At 53.7% G+C, this 24,757-nt stretch overlaps 8 protein-coding genes across 8 annotated transcripts; 4 read left to right on the top strand and 4 right to left on the bottom strand.

The window, feature by feature from the left end:
- Nucleotides 1–296: 296 nt before the first annotated feature.
- Flc2 (putative Flc2 FAD transporter) lies at nt 297–2,627 on the bottom strand (the record flags this gene model as incomplete). The annotated part of the gene is made up of 3 exons (XM_040926029.1): nt 2,160–2,627; nt 523–2,091; nt 297–415 (listed from the first exon to the last, which is right to left on the bottom strand). Coding segments are annotated over exons 1-3 (1,836 nt in total), but the record flags the coding sequence as incomplete, so codon positions are not given.
- Nucleotides 2,628–7,198: 4,571 nt separating this feature from the next.
- M406DRAFT_294066 (uncharacterized protein) lies at nt 7,199–11,293 on the bottom strand (the record flags this gene model as incomplete). The annotated part of the gene is made up of 3 exons (XM_040919119.1): nt 8,261–11,293; nt 7,772–8,182; nt 7,199–7,345 (listed from the first exon to the last, which is right to left on the bottom strand). Exons 1-3 carry the CDS (start codon nt 10,799–10,801, stop codon nt 7,199–7,201), a joined length of 3,099 nt encoding a protein of 1,032 aa, XP_040773362.1. The 5' UTR covers nt 10,802–11,293.
- Nucleotides 11,294–12,779: 1,486 nt separating this feature from the next.
- On the top strand, nt 12,780–13,772 carry M406DRAFT_357430 (uncharacterized protein). Its single transcript, XM_040923674.1, has 4 exons — nt 12,780–12,879; nt 12,935–12,973; nt 13,109–13,187; nt 13,250–13,772. Exons 1-4 carry the CDS (start codon nt 12,877–12,879, stop codon nt 13,444–13,446), a joined length of 318 nt encoding a protein of 105 aa, XP_040773361.1. The 5' UTR covers nt 12,780–12,876; the 3' UTR covers nt 13,447–13,772.
- M406DRAFT_263254 (UPF0287-domain-containing protein) lies at nt 13,764–14,074 on the bottom strand (the record flags this gene model as incomplete). Its single annotated transcript, XM_040917577.1, has 2 exons — nt 13,764–13,972; nt 14,041–14,074. The coding sequence occupies 2 exons, from the start codon at nt 14,072–14,074 to the stop codon at nt 13,764–13,766; spliced, it is 243 nt and encodes an 80-aa protein (XP_040773360.1).
- Nucleotides 14,075–14,363: 289 nt separating this feature from the next.
- Nucleotides 14,364–15,014, top strand: M406DRAFT_63302 (uncharacterized protein; the record flags this gene model as incomplete). Its single annotated transcript, XM_040924829.1, has 4 exons — nt 14,364–14,400; nt 14,457–14,547; nt 14,711–14,903; nt 14,985–15,014. The coding sequence occupies 4 exons, from the start codon at nt 14,364–14,366 to the stop codon at nt 15,012–15,014; spliced, it is 351 nt and encodes a 116-aa protein (XP_040773359.1).
- Nucleotides 15,015–19,261: 4,247 nt separating this feature from the next.
- On the top strand, nt 19,262–21,088 carry M406DRAFT_323526 (uncharacterized protein). Its single transcript, XM_040919783.1, has 4 exons — nt 19,262–19,691; nt 19,984–20,094; nt 20,150–20,277; nt 20,361–21,088. The coding sequence occupies exons 1-4, from the start codon at nt 19,532–19,534 to the stop codon at nt 20,571–20,573; spliced, it is 612 nt and encodes a 203-aa protein (XP_040773358.1). The 5' UTR covers nt 19,262–19,531; the 3' UTR covers nt 20,574–21,088.
- Nucleotides 21,086–21,722, top strand: M406DRAFT_103124 (uncharacterized protein). The gene has a single exon (XM_040915046.1). The coding sequence runs from the start codon at nt 21,136–21,138 to the stop codon at nt 21,445–21,447; it is 312 nt and encodes a 103-aa protein (XP_040773357.1). The 5' UTR covers nt 21,086–21,135; the 3' UTR covers nt 21,448–21,722.
- Nucleotides 21,723–22,837: 1,115 nt separating this feature from the next.
- M406DRAFT_341613 (Mob1/phocein) lies at nt 22,838–24,597 on the bottom strand (the record flags this gene model as incomplete). The annotated part of the gene is made up of 5 exons (XM_040921683.1): nt 22,838–23,309; nt 23,385–23,459; nt 23,522–23,633; nt 23,691–24,061; nt 24,578–24,597. 5 exons carry the CDS (start codon nt 24,595–24,597, stop codon nt 22,838–22,840), a joined length of 1,050 nt encoding a protein of 349 aa, XP_040773356.1.
- Nucleotides 24,598–24,757: the final 160 nt, after the last annotated feature.

Below are 24,757 nucleotides of genomic sequence, written 5' to 3'. Positions count from 1 at the left end.
CAAATGATGGTGAAGGAATAAGTTAAAAGAAACAAAGGGGTGGAAAAAGGAAAAAAAGGTGACGCGCTGCTCCCCCTTTTTCACTTTGGCCGCCTTTCCCCCGTAGCAGCTATTACATTCTAGTAATAGTTGTTTCGGGCTCCGCCTAACCGGTTGTCGTAGCCACCGCGCACAGAGGAGTAGTTGCCGTAGCTGCTATCGTACGGACCAGGCGATGAGCGGCCGAGGTTGTCGTCGCCGCCCAAGGCCGGTGGCGCAGCGTGGTGCACGAGGGGTTGGTAGCTGGTCTCCTTGACGTCGAGGTTCGTCTTGGCCAAGGAGAAGGTATCGGAGTCCTGGTGCGAGGTCTTGCGATCGAGGAGTAGGGAGTTGCGGGCGTCGAGGGGTGTGAGATTGTCCAGGTCACGCATTTTCTCTGTAGGAAAAAAAAAAAAATCATCTCGTCAGCAACTTGGTCACGATTTGATGGCCTCCCCGGAAGGGGTCGGGGATTCCATCATGTTAGTGGGAGTTCAAACTTACCCATCTCCTTTCTGCGCTTGCGGTGAGGGTTCTCTTTGAAGATGGAGATGAAGGCGTTCCAGATGATCATGATGGCGAGGATACCGGTCAGAACGGCCTGGATGACGAGGAGGACGATGCCCACGACGCTCTTGGTGGTCTCCTGGATGCCGAGCTCGTCGACAAAGACAAAGATGCAGATGACGGACAGGATGCGGACGACCTGGATGCTGATGTTGAGGACGTTGCCAGACTTGCGCTCAAAGGGCCTGTTCCAGACAAGGACGATAAGCATGAAGGCCTCGACGATGAACTGAGCAATGCTCTGGCCCATGGGGTGGTTGTCGCCGGCGGCCATGACGACGCCCTTGGCGAACATGTAGCAGATGACGGGGATGAAGAGCCACCAGTAGGACTTCTTGTAGCTGTCGTAGAAGACCTTGTACTTGATCCACAGGTCCTTTTTCTCGTACAGGCCGCTGGCGTCGCCGTCGGCCTGCTGGAGCTTCTTGGCCGTGCTGGTGACCTTGTAGGCGAAGAAGGCGAGCACGCCCGTGAAAAGGGCCAGGGTCAGACCGGCCAGGAGCTTGGCAGCCCACGAGTCGCCCTGGATGAACTGGTACATGCAGTAGAGCACCCAGGTGCTGTAGAGCAGCATGATGAGCTGGGTGAGGAGGCGGCCCATGGTCACCCAGTAGTGCTCGCGGAAACCGGTCAGGCCCTTGGGCAGCTTTCCGAAGAGGGCCCAGGCCTCGAGGACGACCTTGATCAGCAGGATGACGAGGATGATGGCTGCCATCACACATGCCACAATGAGGAGCACCGTCATGAAGGTGTTGGCGTTAGGGATGCTCAGGTCCTCGACGTAGGCCTTGATGCCGTTTACGGTCTCCGTAACGGAGCTGGTGCTGTTCGAGCTGGTGGTGGTGTTGGTGGTGGTGGTGTCGTTGGTGTCGACGCTGGTTGTGATTTCCCTGGCAACAAAGTTGTAGAACTCGGCCATGGCGCGCTTGACCTTGGAGTCGCTGCCGAGGGTCTCCATGGAACCATCCGAGAAGACGAGGGTCGCGTTCTGCAAGTACTGCACACTATCGTCGGTGGTGTTCCCGCCGGTGGCCTGGCGAAAGTCGTCGATGGCGAGCTGCATCTTCTCGAAGTTGATGAGGCCGACAGAGAAAGCGAAGTTCTTGGAAAACTGGCGGTAGACCGAGGGCAGGCCGACGGAGGACATGCCGTTCATGGCCATGCCCTGGAACCAGGTCATGACCTCGATGAAGCTGGGACTGGGGCCTGCGCCGGTCGACGCACCTCCACCGGCCAGTGCCGAACTAGCTGCCGTGAAGCCGCTCATGACCAGCGCCACACCCGCAACGGCGGCAGCGGTATAGGAGACGGCGGAGATGGCAGTGGTCTTGCCGTTGGAGATCTGAGAGCTGATACAGCCGACATCATCGCCAGTATCCAGAGACTTGAGCTCCAGTGTGGCCGAGGCCGCGATATCAGGAATAGTGAACGCTATAGCTGGAATCTGGCTAGCATATTGCGAAGAGATACTTTGCGTGCCGCTTGCTGAGAATGTGCCGGCAGGGACTTTTTCATACGCTGTCAGTACTCGAAAATCCAAATGCTTTCTCAAATCAGACGTGACAAGCACTCACCAGGACATAGCTGCTCGACGTATGTGGTCGCCTCGCATGGGTTGAAGGAGCTTGAGTAGACACTGTAGCCATATGCGGTCACGTTGAGCTGTGCCGTAACGTTTTGCTCCACGGTGCTCGTTCCCGACAGGTCAAAGGTGACGGTCATGGCGGTCTTGTCGTACGAGATGTCGACCTTGTTCACCTCGATTGATGAGCCCGTCTCGCAATTTGTGAAACCTGAGGTTGACAGGACGTCCGCTGCCAGAGCCCCCCTTGTGAACGCCACGGCCGCCACGGCCGCGGCCCATATTGTTGTCCGCGCCATTGGTGTGGTTCGTTGGGTCCGCCCCAAAGAAAATAGAGAGAAAACAAAGAGGAATGGTGTCGACGACTTCTGGCTGAGTCGCCTCTTCCTCGGCCAACACTGCTGATGATAGTGATGCTGTTGCTGCTTCGCTCGTTCTTTGTATCCCACGGTTCCACTTTGTAGACCAGGGGTACGCGTACTCTTTCAAATCCTCCTAAATGCCCTACTCTCGAGTCGATTCGGGTTTCCTCCCTCTATGGGTATCAAGGATCCAGATAGCGCTGTCGAGTCTAGAAAATGCGTTCGGTATGACTGTTCTGTCCGATTTTTTGGAGCGTGATTAAAAAGGTGGATACGTGTTGAAAGAAGCACTCGATACCAGTCGGGAAGAAAGAAGAGCAGATCGGTGTGTGAACAATACAAAATCAAGTTATATCCTGTGGGGGGTTTTTTTTTTTTCTTCTTTTTCTTTCAATGGAAGGGCCGAGGGTCAACCTGGGGAAGAAGGTAAACGATGCAGGTATCCTGCCGTATGACAAAGAATGTTGGCGGTGACGAGGACCGGGCTGTATGTCGATGGATGGTGATGTCGGGAGGAAGAAGGGGGTAGACCACAGGCGTGTCTTCTACCTTTGTCGAGAGCTATAGGAGGAAGACGGGTCGAGCAGAGAAGTCATGAGCTAACGTCAGGAAGGGGACAAGGCGAGAAAACTTGGAGAGAGACAAGAAGCCCAAGTGGCAAGGTGAAACGAGCGTACGGAGTAAGGAGGTGAGGCGACAATTCTCAACAACAGACTAGAATGTGGCTGTGAGGAGAGTCTGTCTTTCCAGACCAAACGCAGACTCCAAAAGAGAGGGAAGAGGGAAGAGGGGGTGTGGTGTCCCAGGTGGCTTGATGTCAGATGGTTTGACAACAACGAGTGGAAGGAGAACCACGATGTGACTTGGACTTGAACAAGACAGAATGAATGGATCAGCGGTCGTTAGAGAGTGTCGGAGAAAGGCAGAAAGGAGGAAAAGGGACAAGAGGATTGAGGTTCGAACGGTCCTGGCGGAGGCCCCTTGGGACATGAAATTGAGCTCCCATTGGCGAGATGGGCAGAGCTCCTGCATGGTCGTGGGTGCCCCTTGAGCCCCCCGGTGGCTCGAGCACGAATCGCCTCGCCTCGTACCTGGCGTACCGTAGTAGCAGCAACGATAATATGCGCCCACCTTGGGGGGGGGGGTGTGGGCAGCGTAGCAGTAGTGGCAGCATCAGCAGCAGCAGCAGCAGCCAGCCAGCCAGCCAGGGCCGCCCAGCCAGCCAAGCAGCCAGCCAATCGCGCCAGCAAGGGCCCTTTGTTTGCTTGTGCCTGATTGCCTTGCCCTGTTCTGCCCACGCATGTCGCAAGTCGTAGTCGCAATCGCAGTGGGACGGCCGTGGTGTGCCCAACCAACCAGACAAGCCCGTCATGGAAACCATCACTTGGAACTGGGCAGCGCTTCCAGATGAACGACCCACTCGTCTGCCCGTCGGCGCCCCGTTCTCTCCCCACCAGAAGGGTAGGGTAGGGGTAGGGGCGTCGAGGGTGAGCCGGGGGGGGGGGGGGGGCCATGCACCATAGTACAGTACTAGGCTGATGTGGTATGATAGCAGCAGCGTTTCTTGAGAACAGCGAGACAGACGAAACAGACAAAACAGAGAGTCCGAGAGACCACTGGGGTAGATGCTGAAAAGGGCTGCATTGCTGGACGCAAGGCCCCTTGTGTGGCTGTGCGCTGTGCCACCCCGAGATACGAGACGGTATCTCGAATGCTTTTTCTCTGTGCGTCTCTCTCTATCTCTCTCTTTGGTCTCTTTCCCTTCTTCCCCCCTCTTCTTTCTCTCCTCTTCCCGGAAAACCCAAGTGGAGAACAAGCAACAAAAACACGAGAGCAGAGAGAGATAGTGAGCAAGAGAGAAGGTAAGACGGACGAGAGGCTAGACGAATTGTGCCCCACAAGGTCCAGACCCCTGATTTCCCAATTACACTCCATTGACCAGGGGTACCCTAAGCTGCCCCCACACGAAACACACCCGCTGAAGACCGCGGCTTTCAGGGGCAGTATTGCCCCCATGCGTGAGAAAACGGATCCACGGCCCTTGAGGCTGTGCCATTGGCTAGCAGGGACGACGTCCCATCTCAAGCCGAGAATTTAGTACCGGCGCCATTGGAAGTTCACTGGACCGCTAATTTTGAAACCGCCGTGAGAAGGGGGGAGGAGGGGGGGCTTTTTTGTTTTCTTTCAATATGTCCTGGGGCAAACCTGGCCAGTCATTTGAGAGATGTTATAGTAGATAGAAAGTGATAAAGGCAGATGGGAAAAGAGGTAGGAAGAGAAGAAGGGGAAGGTGAAAGAAAAAGAAGAAAAGAAACGAGAAACAAGAAAAAGAAGAGGGGGAGAGAGAAATTGTGTGCGTGTAGATCTTATTGCTGGTTGTTGGGCCATGCAGGTCTAGAGCCGTGTTGATGTTCTCATTCCACCACGTCAGTACTACACAGTACAATGGGTGAGTATACTAAGTACAACGTCTCACGACGCGACACCGGCACAGGTCCACCTTGGGAGGGAAAGTAGTCGCAAAAAGAAAGAGCCATCCACGGCTCTTCTTGTGCCTCCGTTGAATTTTCAAGATAAGGGCCCGGTAAGCCAGTAAGGAAGGCGTCTCTATTCCCGGGAATCTTGACCAACGTCCCTTCTCTAGAACACCACACGAACCATAGCCCCCGCCCCCAGCTCCTTCTCTTCTCTTTCTTTCTCTCTTTTCTCTTCGCCTCCCTCTTCTTCCTTTTTTTTTTTAAACTCTCGTGAAAAGCAGATCTCCCGGTTGATCGGATCAGCACAGACGAGCATGAAAGAAAGCATGTCGGACGCATGAACTGACAGGTTGATGATCCAGTCGCTCCCCTGTGGCGCGGCTCACGCCTGCATTTCCCAAACCGACGAGAGCTTATGAAGATCAGTGGCTTCTCTTAATGCGAAGGGTGGTTCCGCCTACTGGTACAACACGAGAGGGGCAGACAAAAACCTGATCAAGAATCCCGAGGAGCAACCATGGCACATTCTCCTCCCCCCCCCCCTTTCCCTCCACAGCCTCATTGCCTGACCCCACGGGCGCCATGCCTGCCTCTTTTCGAGACGACAAAGCCACCTTCTTCTCTGCTTATATTTCTTGTTCCTTTTTTTGCACGTTCCTCGAGTTTTGTTGTTGCTGCTGCTGGGATATGACGTGGAGCTCTCGAAATTTAAGTTCAGTCATGAGCATAATTCCAGGGCACTATTTAATATCCGCTTCAATCTATCCATTCCCTGCCTCGCCCCCCCCCCCTCTTCCCCCAGTCCATGCAAATACTACGTACCACAGAGGAGTAATTATAGTATGTGTGTGCCATGCTAGGTACCATACAAAAGAGTAATTTATGCCCGTAGATAACGCAAGAAGTGAACGATACCGCCCAGGTCTCTCGAAGATCGATAATGCCGAGTCAACCGTTTGTTATTTTAAGTAACCATCTCGAGTCTCGACCCAGGAGAGAAAAAAAACCTGTTGCGCAGATCTCTCGCTCTGTTTGTCTCTCTCCTCTCTCTCCTCGCACTGGCCCCGCGAGTGGGGAGTAAACAGAACCGATAGTTCGTCAAGAGTTCTCCATCCTGCCGAAGGATCTGCACTGATGAAAAGATGGGTAACGAGGAAGCAAAAAAGGAAAGGAAAAAATATAAAAATTGAAAGGGCCAGTGGAGAAGGACCACGTAGGAGGGAGGGAGAGAGAAGAGAGAAGGTTTCCCGGGGCAGCAGTGTGCCACTTGTCCACCGATGCTTTCTTCCCTTCCGCTTCTCGTCTGTCAGGCGTCGGACCTCGCTCGCTCACAGGCCATGATCAGCGCTGTGGCATGGATCCATCAATCAATCACCTACTTCTCGGGATGCTTACTGTATTACACGTACATCACGTCCACAGGGGGGAGGGGAGAAGCGGACACCCGGAATGTCTTCTGCATCATCCTACATATAGCCCGATACGAAAACTCTCCGGGGGAGGGTCAGAGACAGCCTTACATACTATTATGTATGTACTATGTAGTACTGTCCCATGCTTTCGGGACCTGCATCCTCGTATCGATCCCAATCCGCAAGCAGTAGAGGTCCCCTTTTTTTTCTACCTGCCCCTTGCTGACTTGCATGATGATCACGTAATCCTGCATGCAGGTACAAGGCCGGGGGGAAGGCTCATGAAAACCACACTGCACAATCTTGTTGAGAGAGAATGGGTGTGTGGTCGTGAATTCATTTGTCTATTGGGCACTATACTCGCTTAAAATCGCTGTCCAAGTCATCTTTGCCACCTCTTCGCTCACGTATCCCGCGTCGAATACACCAATCATGAACACGCCGCGCAATGCGAGGTCTTGTCCCTTCCAAGACCAAATCTAAATCCCATGGAGGACAAAACGCCAGGTGATTGGTACGCCGGAACAGTATTCAAGAAGGAAAGAAAGGAAAAAAAGAAGACCCCACAAAAATTGCCAAAATAGAACGAAAACATTCACGCTGTACAGTAAACTGGAAAAAGGAAAGAAAAATTCGCCCCCCTCTCTTAAAAGGGTCCTTGGCGACAAGCGTCGCCAGCGGTGAGAATAGCAGCGCCAAGATAGACATTGGGTATCTAAACATAGGAATATATGTAAAAGGAGACCAAGGAAATCAGGTTCAGATTCACAGGCATTACCATCAGTGCTGGTGGAAGAAGGCACCTTGGCCTTGGTGAGGCGACCGTGAGTACGGCGATGCGGAGCCATGATGGCTGTACTGCGCTGCTTGTTGTTGTTGTTGTTGCTGTTGTTGTTGCTGTTGTTGTTGCTGCCGTTGCTGCTGCTGCTGCTGCTGCTGCTGCTGCTGCTGCTGCCCTCCGACACTGGAAGGGGTCAGCGCCGTGGTGTCGTACATCTGCGTGCCAGAAGCATCCTGCAGTCCCAGAGCGTTCATATAGGCCGGGAAGGGTTCTATCTGTTGGGCCATGCATGTGGTGATATATGGGGAGGTGGGCATGTACGAGGCTGTCGTTACAGTAAGAGGCTGCTGGTATCCCGTCTGTGTCTGATAAGCAGTCGGCAGTCCTTGGCTGTGGAGACCGAGACCAAGACCCAGACCGCTGGGCTGCTGCAGCTCTTGCATCGAGGTGCTGTAAAAGGGCGGGAAGCCAGCTGACGGGGTATAGGTGTACGAGTGGTGTTGTGTGCTCGGGTAGGCCAGGCCACCGGACTGTTGTGTCATGGCGGGAGAGTGGCCAGGATTCGGCGATACGCTGAAGGGCTGCTGCTCTGACTGGACCGGTGGGAACGTCCTGGGAGGTGGATCGGATACGGGACTGATGATGGTGTCGGCGTGCAGCTCCGCTCTGGCCACGAGCCGCAGGATTGGTAGGCTCATGGTCTCCATGTGCTTTGCCAGGTGGACCGTCAGCTTCTTCCACGTCTGCAGCGTCTTCCCGCAGAAGCGGCATGGCTCCTCTTGCGGCCTGCTCCGTGTCTCTGTGTGGCACTTCTCAACCTTTTGCCACGTGGGATCGTGGGCGCCTGCCCGCTTCACGGCAGCTTTTGTTTTCACCTTGGGCTCTATGAACTTGTGCTCCCGGACAAGGTGTTGCAGGAAGTTGTCTCTACGGTAGCAGATGTGCCGGCAGTCCTCGACATCGCACGTCCACCATTCAAGGTGCTAACACAGACTGTTGTCAGTATGGGTCTTGTGTGCAAGAACGATGTATGTATGACCGGTGAAAAGAGAAATACACACCCTGTGGCCCTCATTCTCATGCCGCACCCAGTCAGCTTTGCGCTTGAAGATCTTGGGCTCCCGGCACCGGTCCCAGGTACAGGTGAAGGGCTGCACGTCTTCGTGCACATGTTTGGTCCAGTCAGATGGCTTGGTAAACTTCTTGGTCGAGTAGCAGAGCTGGCATTCAAATTCTGCCGGTAGTGAGTTGGTGGGTGGCATAGGGATATCTGCAGGGAAGCTCTCTGCCGTGATTCCACCTTCCGGTGCGATGGCGTCTGCGTCCTCGACGTCGTATGCTGTGCTCAGGGGGTCTAGGCCCCGGGAATCTCCCCTGACGTCGAACGGAATTGCTGAGCCCCCAAGCTCAAGACACATCTGTCCAGAGGGACAGTTGTGAGCCGCAGTCCGCTGAAGGTGTCTGACCTTGCTGTTCAGTAGCGTCTTGTAGCGTATGACTTGTTGATGTGCGATCCGGTCGACGAGGAACGTGTTCTGTTCCGCCAGTCTTGGATTCATCTTCAGGATCTGTTGCCTGAAGCCGGCCAGGGTGGGAGGGATCTCATCAATGATGTTGCTGTTCGCCGCCCTCACGTCACCTTCATCGTACAGGTCATCTTCCTCCTCATCGTCATCGTCCAGGTCAGGAATGCCGGTGCCTCTCGCCAAGTGTGCGACAGGCGGGCCACCGCTCTTCTTCCACATCCCAACCAGGTTGGGGTGGGACTCTTCCTTCACTAAGGCGCGATTGGGAAGATCGGATTTGCTCCTTGGCCGCTTCAGCACAGTACCCCTCACCTGCAAGTTGAAGGGGCTCTTGGGCGAGGTCATATTGCTGATCGACCCGCTCCGTGCATGCGTCGTACCGATGGCGGCGGCGCCTGTAGCCATAGACATGAGGGCTGTATTGAGAGAAGGCGGCTGCTGCTTCTTGGTCCAACTCGAGGCGCGTGGCAGCGGCGGCGCGAGGGTGTCACGACCCTCGCGCCGGGCCTGAGCGTCCTTCTCGGCTGCAAGCTCCTCCTCCGGAACGGTGCGATGGCGCTTGAGTAGCGGGTTGCTAGGTTTCCTGACCAATCCGCGGAGCTCCCTGAACAGTATACTAGGCTTCCTGTCTCGGCTGATAGAAAGCTTCTTCAAGAAGCTGCCGCTGGTAATGCCCTCCATATCTGCGATGCTGGGCAGGCTTCGACGGCGCGTACCCCAGGTGGCAGCTCTCGACAGGACCGAGCCCGTCTCCTGGCACATCTGGTCGAAGCGCTTCATTGCAGCGTCTGAGCTCTCAGGTTGTTGACGATCCGCACCATCCTTGGTGATGCGATATACCGTGGGCGCATCCGACCAGAGACGGTGCTGTCCCATTAGCTTCAGATCTTCCGTGAGAGCGCCTCCTCCCTCCATATAATAAACCTGATCAGGCAGGGGTTTGTTCTCAGTCTTACTGCCCAATGGAATCTCTCCCGGGGCGATACCATCGTCGTCGATTGTCGAAGAATCGAAGGCTGGCGGGCTAGCCACCTCAGAAGGCTGTCCGCCATCGGTGGCCGTGGTGATCCACCTACCCACGTCTTTGTTGCGCTCTGCAATCTTGCGGCGCGTGTCCATCTCGTTCATGGTAGGACCCTCGGCGGACGGGCGAATCTCTGGACCCCAGCCACGAGGCCCTGTCGAGGGACCAGCAGACCATATCCCATAGTCGTCTCTAGCCGCATCTGAACGCTGATACGATGCCGAGACGAAGTTGTCATCGGTACTCACGATGCCGGCTCGTACAGTCGAGGGGCTTTCCGTGTCTTCCGGAGGCAAGGGCTCGTCGGCCTGAGACTGGTCCCGTCCCCACATGGAGACGAGGACCCGAGGGCTCGGACTCGGGGCCGTGGTGAACACCATGCCGTCTTCACTAGAAAGCGTCGTTTTGGATTCGGAACCCAGGTGAGGCGCAGACAGGTCGAGAGAGTAGTCGGATGAGGCGAGCCCCGACGGGTTCGAGGGCGCTTGTGAGAAGGACCTGGGCGAGATCTGGCCCAAGGCCAGCGAGGTTTCATGCCCAAAGGTCGGAGATGTCGTTTGAAAGGACGGCGTGGTGGGACCTGTGCTTAGAGGGTAGCTGAGAGGGTCGGGCGCATTATGGTCTGGCCCCGACGACACGGTCTGTGGGTAGGAGGGCTCGCTGTGACCGCTCGAGTCCCCTACCGAGCCTCCAAGGAAAGTGGGTGTGCTGCCGTCCTCGTCGTTGAAGTCGACACCCAAGAACGGATCTGCGTCCTCGCTGAGTTCACTGGAATAGTGCTCGCTGAGAACAGACAAAGAGTCTGCTGGCGTGCTGGCGTTGTTGAGGGAGGGAGATGCTGAGTTACTATGAACATGGGAGTAGGGCGATAGGTTGTTGGACGATGTGAAAGACGTCGTCGCCAACGAGGTCGTCGTCGTCGTTGGCTGAGGGCCTGAGTAGGGGTGATCAGCGACTCCGTGGTCTGCAGCCGCCCACGTCCTATCCCCACTGCTGTTCTTGTCAAGCAGAGAGGGATGAATGCCAAAGGTCGAAGACGACATTGTCTTCATGTGAGAGTAGCCGGCTCCTCTGGGGCGCAGGCGTACTTATTTGAAAGTAAGGAAGAATGATGTTACCCAGGAGGGCATGTGGATGTGTCAGTCAGTCACCCTGGGACAGGATGGATAGGCACCCTGCTCATAATAGCCCGGCACCCAAATGTACGTAGTTGGCGGCGTCGGTTGCTTGAAGATGCCAGTCACAGTGGCTGTAGAACTTCTCATTGGGGAATCCAAAGGACAAAGAAGGGGGGAAAAGATCGGCTGACAGTGCGCTTTGCAATAAGGGACTGGTAGTGTCGAGTTCAACTCAAGTCTGAGTGTGGGATCATAAGCCGCATCCAAGTTGAACAGTCTGAGATTCTAAGAGAACCGGGGAGGTGAGATAGGACAAGGGCAGGATCTTTTTTGGGGGCGGCCCTCGAGGCGTTCCCCTATGTCAGTATGACAGACCGGCGACAGCGCTTATTCAGAGGCGTTGGTGTACCGAGTTGCCAATCATTGGTGAACAATTGGTATGGGTACGCCTACACCCAACAGGGGCGGGGGGGGGGGGCTGAGCTGCAGGAGGAGGAGGATCAGACTAAGCCTTCGAGACAAATTTTCGAGTTCTTTGTCCAGTCGATGACAAGCGTCGTGACGTCCAGATATTCTGAAGTGCTTCTTGGCGATCTGACGAACGGGGCTTGGGGGTGTTTGGAGGGTTGCAGTCCTGGGGTGAGGGTGAGGAACCAAAGATTGGCCCTCTTTCTCTGTTCGAGAACGAAGTGGAGGAAAGGGCAAACCGGAGGCAAAATCCGCCCGACTGCAGCTGAGGCTTGCTGTGGACACAGCTGCAGGTGATTTGCTGATCATGTATATACTATGTACATAACAGTCCGCAATAAGCCATGCACTAATATGGGAACTATGGGGTGCTCTTGCTAATCGGTCACCAGAGAAAAAAGAAGAAAGAACAAGAAAAACCCCTCGTTCGTCCCTGCTGTCTGGGGACGAGCATTGCTAGGCTGCATTAGACTCTTGGCAGCATTGACAAAAGTCTGTAGCCCCGCGTGGAAAAGGTGTGTGCATGTGGACAAAGCTGCGGGTTACAGTTCCCCATGCAGTGGCGCGGACAGGCTTGTGGCTCCGTCGATTTGATGATTTGAAAGTGGATGAGGCTTTTTGCGAGGCGTAATCCACACAAGTTTCACCTCAAAAGTCAGCGCAGCAGCACCTGTCAGGGGCCTTGAAATGATTCTGCCAAAAATAATGGCATCATGAATGTATCTTGAACCATCAGCATTCGAACCCCCAGGCGTTTCCTTTGTGATGGTTCGGTCGCACTGGGCCGCGACAGATGAATAAGTATTGCTGGATATAGGCGTAGACGGCCGGCTCTCTGGCGGAGACCTCCGAGGATTTCCACCAGTCGTCCAAGCAGTGCTATCCCAATTAGTAGCGGGAGAGCTCGAATGCTATAAAATATGATCGCAGTGTGCGTATATATGAGAATGCTTGCTGGAAGGCTTGAATTATGGCTAATGAGTCTAATGGATGGTCATGTCGATTTAACATGGCATGGACAAAAATCTAATCTGGTATGAAAACAGCTCTGCTCAATCTGGCAGCATTACCCGCTAGAGGTCCCTTGAAGCCAGGCTTGGTAGCGACGCCGTGCTTCGTATCTTTTGCACAGCCCCAGAGACAGTGTGGCAGACGCGCAGGTAGGCAGCCACGGCCATCATGCACCGCCTGTAGGCAGCATGCTCGCAATTATTGCTGACAGATCCCAGGGCCGGTCTGCCTATAGTAAAGGGGGGGGGGGCAAGCTGGGCTGAGGAGTTCCTGCTTGGCCCAAACGGCGGGAACGGGCCGCCTAGACAGGCCCTCGACCCTCGGGTGAGATGCCGTCCAGACACTACCAACTGCTGAGTCATCTCCAATCATGTCCATCATCAAGGACATTGAGGCCCACTGGTCGTGTTCCCGAGGCCTAAGAAGCTTTGACGATCATCCACACTACATCATCGTAAAAGTTGTCGGCAAGCTTGCAGCTCCCCAAACCGTGGACTGGATTTAACACAAAGATTTGGAACACGATCACAATGGTGAGAGACTGACAGCGCAGTTGCTGAGAGCATTCGAGCTAATGATCTGGCCTAGGGTCTCGAAACTCCTTCATATGTCCTGGCGGCTTTGACGGTGAGTGAAGCTGGTGGTCGCAAAGTCAAGTGACCCCAAAAAACGCGAGACAAGCTCGACATGTGTCGATACCCAGATTTCCAAGAAGATGGCCCACCTGGCAGAGCACGGATTGATCGTGATTCTTCTTACAAGGCCTCAGGAGGCATATTTGGATATGCGCGAACTCGATCGCTGCCCTCGATCATTGCGGGATGTTCCGTTGGACTGCTCTGTGAGTTCCGAACCTTTCCTTGCGTGGCGACTCCGGAGCACACGTTGGTCTGACAGACACAGATGCGCTGGGCGGGTATCGCATGCAGAACAGCGAGCCTTATGGCGTCGAGTTGAGCCTGCTGGCCTCCGTTATGCTGGGAGGGTCATCCATTCCACGGGCCATTAGACTCCGGAAGACGGTACCCATGATCTTGTCCGTCTTGGCGACCTTTGGAATGGTGCTTTTCGGGAACGGCGTGTATCAACGTAGCCTCTGAAGTCATCAGTCTGTCGACCGGGTTCCGTATAAACCAGGGCCGCACGCCAGATCATGAAGTAGAGATTTCCGTCGATACCAATTCACGCTCTTTCCAAGAGATCATACCATGTGCTATCATCCTTGAGGCTTTGGAACCGTTCATGAAGCTCTCGCAACCTAGGATCAGGAACACTCCTGTCCTAAGGGAGCCGCTTGCCCGTAGTAGGGTTGCCAGCACTGCACCCCCTCTTGCAATGTGTCAAAGAATGTTCCGGTTTCGCATATCGTGGGTTTGAAGTCGTAGGTAGTGATTCGTGGGCTTGGGGCGGCGTCACATTAAGAGTTCTCGTCAATTTCCTTCCACTTCTGTCTGATGGCATCCTTCTTCTCTTGCGACTTGCTGCGGTTGTTATCCTGGCGTTTCCTTCTCTCTGCACGCAGGCAGGCACTCAAAGCCTCCTTCGCCCCATTGCACATGCCCATTGATTTCCAAAGAAATCCGCGATCATGACACTCCTCGAGGGCAGTCATGAGGTCCTCGCAGGCTGGGTGGCGTGATGGTTAGCAAAAGACGAGCGCGCAAAACTAACGAAGAGGCTTGAAGAGATTATACCGGTGTTGTCCTTGGTGTGCAGATGAGGATGCATCTTCGCGAATAATTAGTTGCGGACTCGGATGTTGACGTAGACTGGATTTGCTTTGGTCGAACAAGTTGTGGGTGCTGAAAAGTTTCCAATCACCAGTGGCGGCAAGTTTTCTAGGGGCAGCGGCAACGGCGAACGGGGGAGGAGCTATGACCACCCTCCTTCCCCAGCTCACTGGCCAAACTCAACACCAAAGGTCAACACCATCGTCAACCTTGCAACATTTCAATTTCGCAACGCTCTTATCCCCCCCCCCCCCCCATTCTCTTTCGATAGGTACGGACATCCAGCCATGGCAACACAACCAGCAGCTGCAAAGAAGTCGCAAGGTGAGACTCATCTCATTGTTCGCAGGCCATCATCTGTCATTGACACGAGACCACAGATCTTCAGACCCAATACACCACTTTTAAAAATACCATTCAACAACTTGCCCAAAAAGTTGGCGATGTTGAACAGGAGAAAGACGAACATACGTATGTCCCAGCAGCGTCTCTATCGATTCTCTATATGCAACCACTTGAGATGGCACCTCACTTTTTCTTCTCATGATGCCCGGACAGGCGACCTGCAGCGGCACACAGAGCTTCACGCTCGCCAGACATGTCCTTGGTCATCGGCTAACATAATCGCCATTAGAGCCGTCCTAACGACACTAGAGCCATTGGCCGAGGATCGCAAGTGCTTCCGCATGATTAACGGTGTCCTCGTCGAGATGACAATCAAGGACGTGCTCCCATCGCTAAAGACGAACACCGAGGGCCTGAAGAAGGTGGAGAAGGACCTCAAAGAGCAATTACTAGCCAAGCAGAAGGAACTGGATGACTGGAAGGTGCGTCAAGCTCCGCTGCTGGAGTTGCCACATCTTGTGGCATGCAACCTTGTTGACTGACTGAGCATCTATGAACTACAGAAGAAGAACAATGTACAGATTGTTCAATAGTTCTCCCACGCCGAGACTCGTGTCGGAAAAGATCCCGCGAGGCTTAGGTATATCCGGCCCTTGGAGTGAGGAATGACGGCATCCAACAGCGGTGGACTTTTGCAGGGGCAGTATCGCAAAAGCATGATGAGATACAGGCAGGAGAATGACGTGTGCCAACCGGGTGCCGTCTTCGCCATTTCCCGGTTCAGCATTGGAGCCCAAAAATAATGAGGCTCCCGGATGCAGGAGGTGGTTATGCGCTGCAGATATCCGCAGACGAGCGATGGAGATCCCGATCTAGATGAGAATGTACGGACAAGTCACAGGCCTGCATACGCAGGTGATCAAGAGATCGGTCGGTGGAAGAGGTGGTGTGGTGGTGGTGCGTTGTCCCAATGACCCCATCGCTTGGAGAGGCGGGCGGTAACGGCGTCTTCCTGCCCAACCGGCATCCGCGACTGATTTTGAGGCTGTTGAGATCTGATAGGTTACCGGAACTCCGTTTGAAAACCACCATGGGCCGGATTATGCGGCCGCAGATGTCCAAGGTGCCTTTATAGGAATCGCCGAGGAGACCTGCACGTAGTGTGTGAATAAACAAAATTTTTGAGAGCATTACCCTGCAGGTCTTTCGAAGCAACCTTATGCTAGGGCTGCAAGCGCTGAGCGGCCGGCCCTGCCACACAGCATCATACCTGCATCCGCATGGCGTGAAGGTCTAGAGCGAGATGGACCCAGTGTACTTTTTCGCCTAGGCTTCATAGAGGCCGGCGTCAGGCTCAGAATAGCGACTGCCAGCCTTCTGTTGAGGTCAACAAGCGAGCTGCCGTGCAGAGACCCCTGTGCGTGCATGCTTGGCCTACTACTGCAGAACACTATAATAGAGTGCAGTAGCCCCGTTTTTTTCTTTTCTCTTTTTCTAGTTGAAGTGCTCTTCAAGCAATGTCAGCTCTTCTCATTATCATCGTATCTAGCCCGCCTCCACGCATCGAGTTTCAGCCCTTTGACGACCACAGGGAGTTTTCTTAAGATGCTGATCCCGGTGCTGCCAGAGTATTCTCCCGATTGCCGGACTTATGATGGCCGTCATCATGAGGCAAATGATCGTGCAGCACTGCCAATCTTTGATGGATGCATCTGAGCTGTCAGTGAGACAGTACAGTAGTGGTCACAAGGCAGTGCACTACGACTGGTGCGTGCATGCATGTGGGGGCGGGGGTAACTAGTAACCATCTATTATGCGTAAAAGATGCAGTCACGCAATGACGAACTGCTGCTCGTTTATCGAGAAAAGGGACAGAAACAGGATGCAACCATTCCGACATCCATATCGTCCGAATTACAAGACAACCCTACCGCGTAGGCCTGGAAGATTGACCGCCAGTCCTGTCCACGCCAGGATTAATTAATCTATGGCCTCTTCCAATGAGATGAGTTTCAGTCGCCTGGATTATTTGATTGGCTGCTACCCAGCAGGCCTAAGATAGGATCAGGCCCAGCCTCGCGCTCTGTGATTCCTTTCCTTTCATAGGGCGAACTTAATAACATTGTCACGAATCAACCATTAACTAGGCCGGTAGCAGGCACCCCCCTCCCCCCAAAAAAAGTGAAGAAAATCGAAACGTCAAATCAGAAAAAGGCTTGACCACCACCCAAGCCACCCGCTCTTGAACCAGGAAACGCCAGCGCCGCATCAGAAACTAAAAAAGCCTTGCCAACCTCATCCCATGGTTTTTCTTATTCAAATAAACAAAAAATTGGGCAGCCAGTCTCACGCCTTCAGATAGGCGCAGTTGTTCCGCCTAAAGGCACATCGAAGCTGAACCTATAACGAAAGAAGCCCCATCAAGTTCCCCGCAGGATGAAGCAAGTAATGTTCGAGATGTTTGTTGAAAACGCATTTCTGCTTTCGTCATCCGGCTGTCGTCAAGAGCGATATCAGCTTCAGCTTGCTGCATGGAGTAGGAGGGGAAGGATGTGCTGAGATCGTGTTTACGCTTGACGGATGGACGTGGTTGGGTGCCATGGCTGCTTGGGCAGCAAGGAGTAGAGGACCTGGCATTCTCTTCATGCTCGGAATCAAGGTTTGAGACAGCTTGAGCGGTGAGATTTGCCAAGTAGGATCAAGGTGACTGAAAATGATCACCACAACCCTAGAGGCAACTTGTCGATGTCATTGTGGGTATCGAAATGGCGGTATACCAACATTCAGGCCTGACAGTTCAGAAGGGTATGATGCCTGGTCGCTGGACGATCCTCCGTGGTAAGTAGCCAAGAGTCACTTGTGGTGCTGTAAATAGCTTCAGCAGCACGAACACCAACTCCCCCACCCCCCTATCGCCAACTCACCCCTCCCTCCTGCCATGTCAGCCATTGCGTGCATCTACACCTCGGGCTTACACTGAGCACTAAGTAGAGATCTAACTCCAACTACTGCATATGTCTCATGTACAACTAATATACTCGTATGCATGTGAAATCCTCCGGGTGATGCTGCTTTATAGTCAGACCATAAATTTTGAAAAGTGCTGTGATGTGGGATAAAACGAGAAGAATTAGACTGTAAGTATATGTGATTAAACTTTGTAACAGTACAGCAGTACCGGCGTTGTAGGATGTCAGTGCTGTACTTGGGCAACTTGCAGCAGGCAGCCTTCAGGTGTACTATGGTACCATGGTACGTATTGAGCTTGCTAAGTCGGGCCAGCATAGCACGCATAGCAACAGCAGCAGCTTATTACAGCAGCAAGTATTGCGCTGCCAGGCTCAGGGTTGCGCCGGGTCGTGCCTGGCTTGCCTAGCAACCTGAGAATGAGAAGAGGAGGGGGAAGGAGAGGCCAGGGGTTAAAGCCCCATAGTGGTGTGTTGCACTTCTCGGCCCAGAGCTTTCCAGGCCTTACCTCTGAGTCTCTTGCTTGACCCGCTCACACGCATCCCACTCGTCCTCTCCATCGATCAACCCAGGTCTTTTCTTCCTGCAACAAACCCCACACTACTACAGCTCAGCTCCTCCCAGATAGCGTGCATTTATTTTTTGAGCATACCTATCCAGGACTCATCCTTCGAAAGGCTGCTATTACCCTGAACCTGACTCCCCGACCGCAACCAGCAGCCGGCGTGTGTCTGACTGAGGCTGCAGTGGGCTGATTGGACTGGAAAAAAGAGAAAAAACCAACAGCCAGTCGTTGACAAGGCGCGCGGGCATAGGCATAGTCACGCAAGAGGAGGACAACTCACACGCACGCGCTTCTGCAAGAACCCCCCCTCTTCAACCGCAAGGGCAACGCAAGGCAAGAAGGCCTGACCCTGTCTCTTGTGTATACTCAAAGGGTAACTGTATGTATGTCTCCTCCCGTTGTCACTGCCCACCTGTATCTGCCCAACCAAGGTTGTCTGCGACGTGTTGGACCACGGATACCCACTCAGGGTATGATACGTACCAGGCCCTTTCCCCCAGCTCTGTGCCTATACGAGCACGAGTACTGCGCTCTGCTGCACGAGCCAACAGGAAAATACTGCGCTGGACCGCCTCGCCGCCTCCTGTAAGGCTCGAGAAACGGCTTCTGGTTGGTGCGTCACGAGCCTGACTCCCTCACCTTGGCCTGCGGCTCTCCGTCCAGCGCTTCCTGTTCGTCGCCGCGCCGACCTTGCAAAAACACAGCTGATGCCGGCAGACGGATTCTTCTCTGACGCGACTCTGCAGCTTGTTCCCACGAGGCACCCAGGTCCGGTTCAACCTCAGCCAATCTTTTCCTATCCCGGCCTGCCCACCCGGCCATCACCTGCCCCGTACCTCGCATGCCATCTGGGAAAAGTACACTTTCGTTTCTGACCTACCAACCTATAGCAAAGCGGCATTGGGCCAACCATCTTCAATCAATCCTCTACGTCAGTGTAACCGCCGGGAAGACGAGACAACGAGCCTGTCAACAGACACGGCTCGCGCATCGGGACGGGATCTTTCTCTTTTTTTTTTTTTTTCTTCTTTTTTTTTTTTTTTTGCAGTGACGTCCACCCCTCCCCCCGGGACGCAGTACAGACTTTTTTTCTCCCTCCAGGGTCTGTATCATCCATCCCCATCCATCCACCCATCAAGGACGGGGCTAAGACAACGACCTGCAGCAGGGCTGTCCGGCACTAACAGCCACGAAGCTATTCGAGCACTAGGCGACCATTGAGCAGTGGGGCTCGCATTGGTCCTCCCCACACCTCGCTACGCGTTGCTGCTCAGCAGTCTCTAGTCCCGACGACGTTGTCACAGCTTCATCCGTCATCTTTTTGGGGAAGGTACTGTTGTAGAGAATAGCTCTAGCACGCCTTGAGACACGTTTGGCGCACTCCTGCAGCTTGAAAGCAAGGCCCCAGAAAAAATCAGACAGGAGAGGAAGAAAGGAAGGGAAAAAAGTCGCAAGCCTCACTACCCTGCAACGTGTCCAGGGTATCAGGAACACATCATCTTCGCCCCGGCATCTTGTACGAGGGCACCCAGACCAAGGAATTTCCAAGAAGTCCGCACCCGCTGCAGGTAGCCAAATATGTCGGATTCCCCCCAATCCCCTCCCAAGGAGGTTGAACAAGGTGTACAGTCACCAGACGACGAAGCACAAATGAACGACCCTCAAGACCCACAGGCCGCCGGCCTCGCCTATGAGTTTGAAGTCAAGGAGCAGGATCGGTGGCTGCCGATAGCAAATGGTGCGTTTAATCTCCTTTCTCTGGCTTCATCGTGCTTCGTGAGCGTGTGTGCTGCTTCGTCCGTCTCTGGTCTGCGCTGCATGGCGATAGGCTGCGACCGAACCGGATGAATGGCATACTTCTCTCCTTGTCTCTCTAGAGCAAAGAAAGACAAAAGAAGAAGAGCAGAGCGCGCCTATCTATTCGTCCATGTCCCACGACTCGCCTCCAAAGTCGCCAGACGCGGCTTACCCTCCCTCCAAGGCTGCCAAATATGACCAGTACGATGCTAACATACGCAACTTTGCGCCAGTCGCCCGCATCATGAAGAATGCTCTGCCGGAGAACGCAAAGATCGCCAAAGAGGCCAAGGAGTGTATGCAGGAGTGCGTTAGCGAGTTCATCTCTTTCATAACCAGCGAGGGTGAGTCTTGTCTCGTTCAAAAAGCGCACGCGGTGAAGCTAACATGATTGCACAGCCTCTGAGAAGTGCCACCAGGAGAAGAGGAAGACGGTCAACGGCGAGGACATCCTGTTTGCGATGACCTCTCTGGGGTTCGAGAACTACTCCGAGGCCTTGAAGATCTATCTGTCCAAATACCGCGAAGTATGTTTTGTCTTTTATCTTGCATGGGATCATGCCTGGTCCGCGTGCATGTAGGAAAATGCAGGCCCGCTAATTGAATGCAGCAGCAATCGAATTCCAACAGGAACGACAACCAGCAGAATCGTCCCGGTAGTCAGGGAGGCTACAGTGGTCAAGGAGGCGCAGGTGGACCTTCGAACTCTGGCTCCTCGGGTTTCCCAGCCGGCGAGCTGACCAGCCAGGGCGCTGAGGCCTCAGAAAGCAACTACATGTATGGACAGCCAGGGAACGGCGCTGCTGCCGGAGATGGCTATTAGGGGGGATGCCCCAATGCTCGCTCATCGTCTCCTGTTTTCGGTCCTGCCCGAGACAACGGGCCGGATATGGACAACCTTCTGGATCTTCCAGAGGGGAAGGATAAAAACCTGAGACCAATCATGGATGGACCTTTACCCGACAAAAGGCACCCATATCTATCTGAAACCTAGGTATCGGACTACAGCATGAGGTGGCTGCCATTGCTCCCGAAGGCTGGCAACTTGGACTACGGGGGTGAGCTATAAACATGTATAGGGCGGTCAAAAGGAGCCACGGCTGAGGGTGGGCAGGAGAAAAACTGGACTGCGTGTTGTTTTTTTTATTTAGAAATGAGGTGTCGTACTCTCTGATAGTGCGTGTGTTTTTTTATAGATTCCCCGAAAGCACTCGTCTTTTTCTCGGCAGCGTCAGCCCAGGAGCCATCCTGCGATGGTGCTGGTCTCTATCCAACTGGAGTCAAGGACGAGTTGATAACCTTAAAACTCTGATGCTTTTTTCTTCTTTTTCTTTTCTCAAAACGCGCTCATTATGCTCGCTCTTTGACTGATCGATGTTGTATTCATGGGACAAGTTCATACCCGCTCAGGTCGACAAGACGTCCGCCCGTCTCCACATACCCACTTACACGGCTTCCCTGTGGAGGGAGTTTCTGGATCTCCCATATCGCAATGGGGAGGGAAAGGACCGTTGTTTGCCTACCACAATACAAAGGAGAAGGGAAAGAAAGTGACAAGAAAAAGAAGAGCCGTTGAGACACTGTTGCATAATTTGTACGACCTTTGCCATACAATCTTCTCACGAAGGCTTCTGTTCTTGTCCTACGGAAGACGATGTCGTGCCATCAGCGCTGTGTATCCTGGGCTTCTCCGATAGGACAAGGAAAACCCCGGGCGGTGAGGGAGGGGGCTCGTGGTTGGATCAATTTTGACTAGGGGACGAACGAGGTGAGAAGGGGATGCGAGAGTGGCATGATTTTTTGTTTGGTTTCTCGGATGTATTACAGTGTCGAGCACCATCATGGCTGGGGTGAGCTAACTATGGGGTAAAGGTACTCTCTTGCTAAGAAACTCCAAGCAGCTGGCCCCGTTGCGGAGAAAGAAAAGAAGAAAAACATCTATAAGTTTTCAATTACACCCCGCTTTCACTCTTTTGCCCCTTCCCACACACCCACCGTGAACTATATTTACTACACCCTACCAAACATCCCACTCCCAACCCTCGGCAAAACAAGGCCCCCCCATTAAAATCTGACAGTTATGAAAGAATCGAACACCCTTTGCCGAGAAAACACCCCCTCCTTCGAGATGACGGGGAGGTGGGGCTTTCTCCCTCGCCCTCTCTCTCTTTCTCGTCCAATGACGAAACAGCCGATGCTGACAAGTAGGACCGAGACATTCCGTCCACCCTAGAGAGAAAGGGGGGGGGGGACATTTGGCTAGGTAGTGCTTTCTTTTGGTGGTGGTGGTGATGGTGGGTGTGACTGATTGTTGGGTAGCAGGTGGGATCGGGGGGGGGGGAGGGTTATTTTTTTTAAAAAAATTCTTTTTGGGAGGCTATGATTTAGGAGAAGGAGGAATGAGGGAAAGACTGATTGGTTCGACTTGTTGACCTCGGCTGCTTCATTGAGAATGAGACGCTGAGGTGTTACCCACCTACGTGATGAGGAGGGGTATGCTTAGGAGGGAAGCTGCGGCGTGAGGGGCCAAGATTGCAACCGGTGAGTACAGAATGATGATGTTGCCAGTGTTTTGGAGGCTAGAGAGGGGAGACTATGTTTGTGTTAGTTGCATGCAGTCAAGAAAAACCCCTGAACTTGGAAATAGCTTGTAGATATTGGTTTTGCTGCGCATCCTAGGGCGCGAGATGCCATGGTTCAGTATATACTCTAAAAACCAGCATATTGTATCTTCTATCAGCTCACCCAAGACTCGGAAGGGGGGGGGGGGGAACGCTTGGTACTTGGCCCCGCCTTCTGCCGCCCAAACACTTTTCATGTGCTTGACCCCATTGACCTCCACAACGCCTGCAATGACCCGCCATCCAACCTGCTCATGCAAGTCTACTTCCACTGACAGCACATGCTCAGCAATGCCAGTCCGAGGTAGCAAGATGCCGCTTGCATAATGTAGCCACATGTGCCATGTCATGCACCCATATAACCACGTACCGAGTAATTCTCGAGTACCTCTGGCTTAGCCCGCCAAGCCCGAACCGGCAGACTGGAATCGCGGCTCGAATCCACAAGCCGTAGATGAACGGTTGTTTACGTAGAAGTGCCGGCCAGCTGAAGAAGCTTCTGGCCGGCGTTGAGGTGAGCGTATTCATAAGCCTTGGACTCTGGAGGAAAAGTGCCGTTGGCAGCCCAGAGATCGATAAGAGGTTGCATCGGCTCGAGCTCGTGTGGTCGGAGCATATCGAGTGCGGTGGCGGTGAGAATGAAATGGCTGAAGCAACTGTTGAGCTGTTTCTCGAGGTTCAAGTGGTAGAAAGGCTCGACATAATGAGCCCAGTAGAGGTGCGAGTAGACCCGGAACATCTGACGGAAGATAGTCTGGCAGACCTCGACAAAGTTCTGCGGGAAGCCGGACCGCTTCCCGATCCAATCAGGCTCGCCAGGATTCGTCAGATGAGACAGGGGCGTGGTGGTGATATTGGCGTTGTGTGCGTACGAAACACCAGAAGCTTCGGTGGGAAAGATCTTCGTATCATCAATTTTGCCGGATATCCATCGCTGCCTATCAACCATCTCTTGTCAGCAGATGCAACAAAGCAGTCATCTCGGGGACCTCTCCTATGCATGAAGGACGTACATAAGCGTGATGTACTCGTAAGCTGGGAGCTCCACAGGTTCCCTTCGGCTGTTCAACCATGTGAAGGAGTGGTTCCTATAGTGATGCAAAAAAATTAGCCGTCTGATGGGCGGGTGAGGATGACATTTTTCACTCACTGTCCTGCTGACATGCGTGGACATGTTGCCGGGTTACAGATGGACAACCCATCCTCCTCCTTCTCGTGGATGACGCGGACAAAATTCCACAAGTTTCGGTAGTGCTCAACAACTTTGGGCAGACAGTCAGCAGCCACGACGAGCTAAGTACGGTTGGATTTGCACAAACCTTGATGGGCAATCCACTCTCCTTGCTCGACTGTCTTTGGCCTGGCACTCAAGGTCATGAAGTTGCCCTTCACAATATGCTTGGCGTAGTTGGGGTTGAGCCATAGAGGCAGAGGACGAGGAAGATGGTATGACTCGAGGACATCATGACCGCTAGTCATGATGCCGCTCTGCTCGTCCATGCCTATTGTCTGAGCAAGAGACGGAGACTTTGGCAGAGGGGGGAGGTTGGCAGACAGACCCGCTGACGCAGGTGACTGACTGTTCTGAGATCTGTCCAGGCTTAAGGGAGAGACGGGCGGCTGGCTGGAGCCGCTGCCACTCTTTCCCGGCCCAGGAGACTTGCTGTTTGAGCCTCGAAAGCGGGCGTTGCTGTCAAGACAAATGGTCAGTAGGCTGTCGAACTGTGCAGTGTCGCAGGAGACGCGTAGATAATAATCTGAGGCGGTGAGTTGAGGCTCACTGTCGGCCTGAGGGGAAAAGTGGAACTCGAGGGATCTTTATGTTCGAGGGCCGATCGCCAGGAGGGGATGGATATGTGAAGACATGACAGTCTGTCAGAGACAATGGACTGTCAGGCATGTGCAGGCCCAGCTTTGCCCAATGGAAAGATGGCAATTTCCTCATCTTATCCACCACCACCACAATGGGTGATGTCCCTTAGGGGCCGACGGCGCCACTGCTAGAAGGCACAACCGTGGCTAGCTTGGTGAAATGAATCGAAAGCACATCACTTCGTCCAAGATCTGAGAAGGGCAGAGAGAGAGAGAGAGACAAGAGGCGAATCAAGATGGAGGTGGTCCTGAATGTTGCTTGCCCATGCCCATAGAATATGAGATGAGGGGGAAGGTAGGGGGAGGGGAGGAGATATCAAGCAAGAGTACTCACATCCCAGAGAATAGAGACATGGCTTAGTGACGTAGCAAGGAGTCGAGGGGTGGAAACGTATAAGCTAGGCGCAAGACTTGGCTGCGAGGAAGTGAGATGATCTTGGGGCCGTGGTTCTGGCAGTCACCTCCCGCCGCTTGAATGTGGATGAGAGAGAAAACTGAGGTCGTCGTGTGGTCG

Source organism: Cryphonectria parasitica, assembly GCF_011745365.1.
Source record: "Cryphonectria parasitica EP155 unplaced genomic scaffold M406scaffold_7, whole genome shotgun sequence".
Lineage (NCBI taxonomy): Eukaryota > Fungi > Ascomycota > Sordariomycetes > Diaporthales > Cryphonectriaceae > Cryphonectria > Cryphonectria parasitica.
Note: the sequence above shows the minus strand (reverse complement) of the source record. Positions and strands in the feature narration are given on the sequence as shown.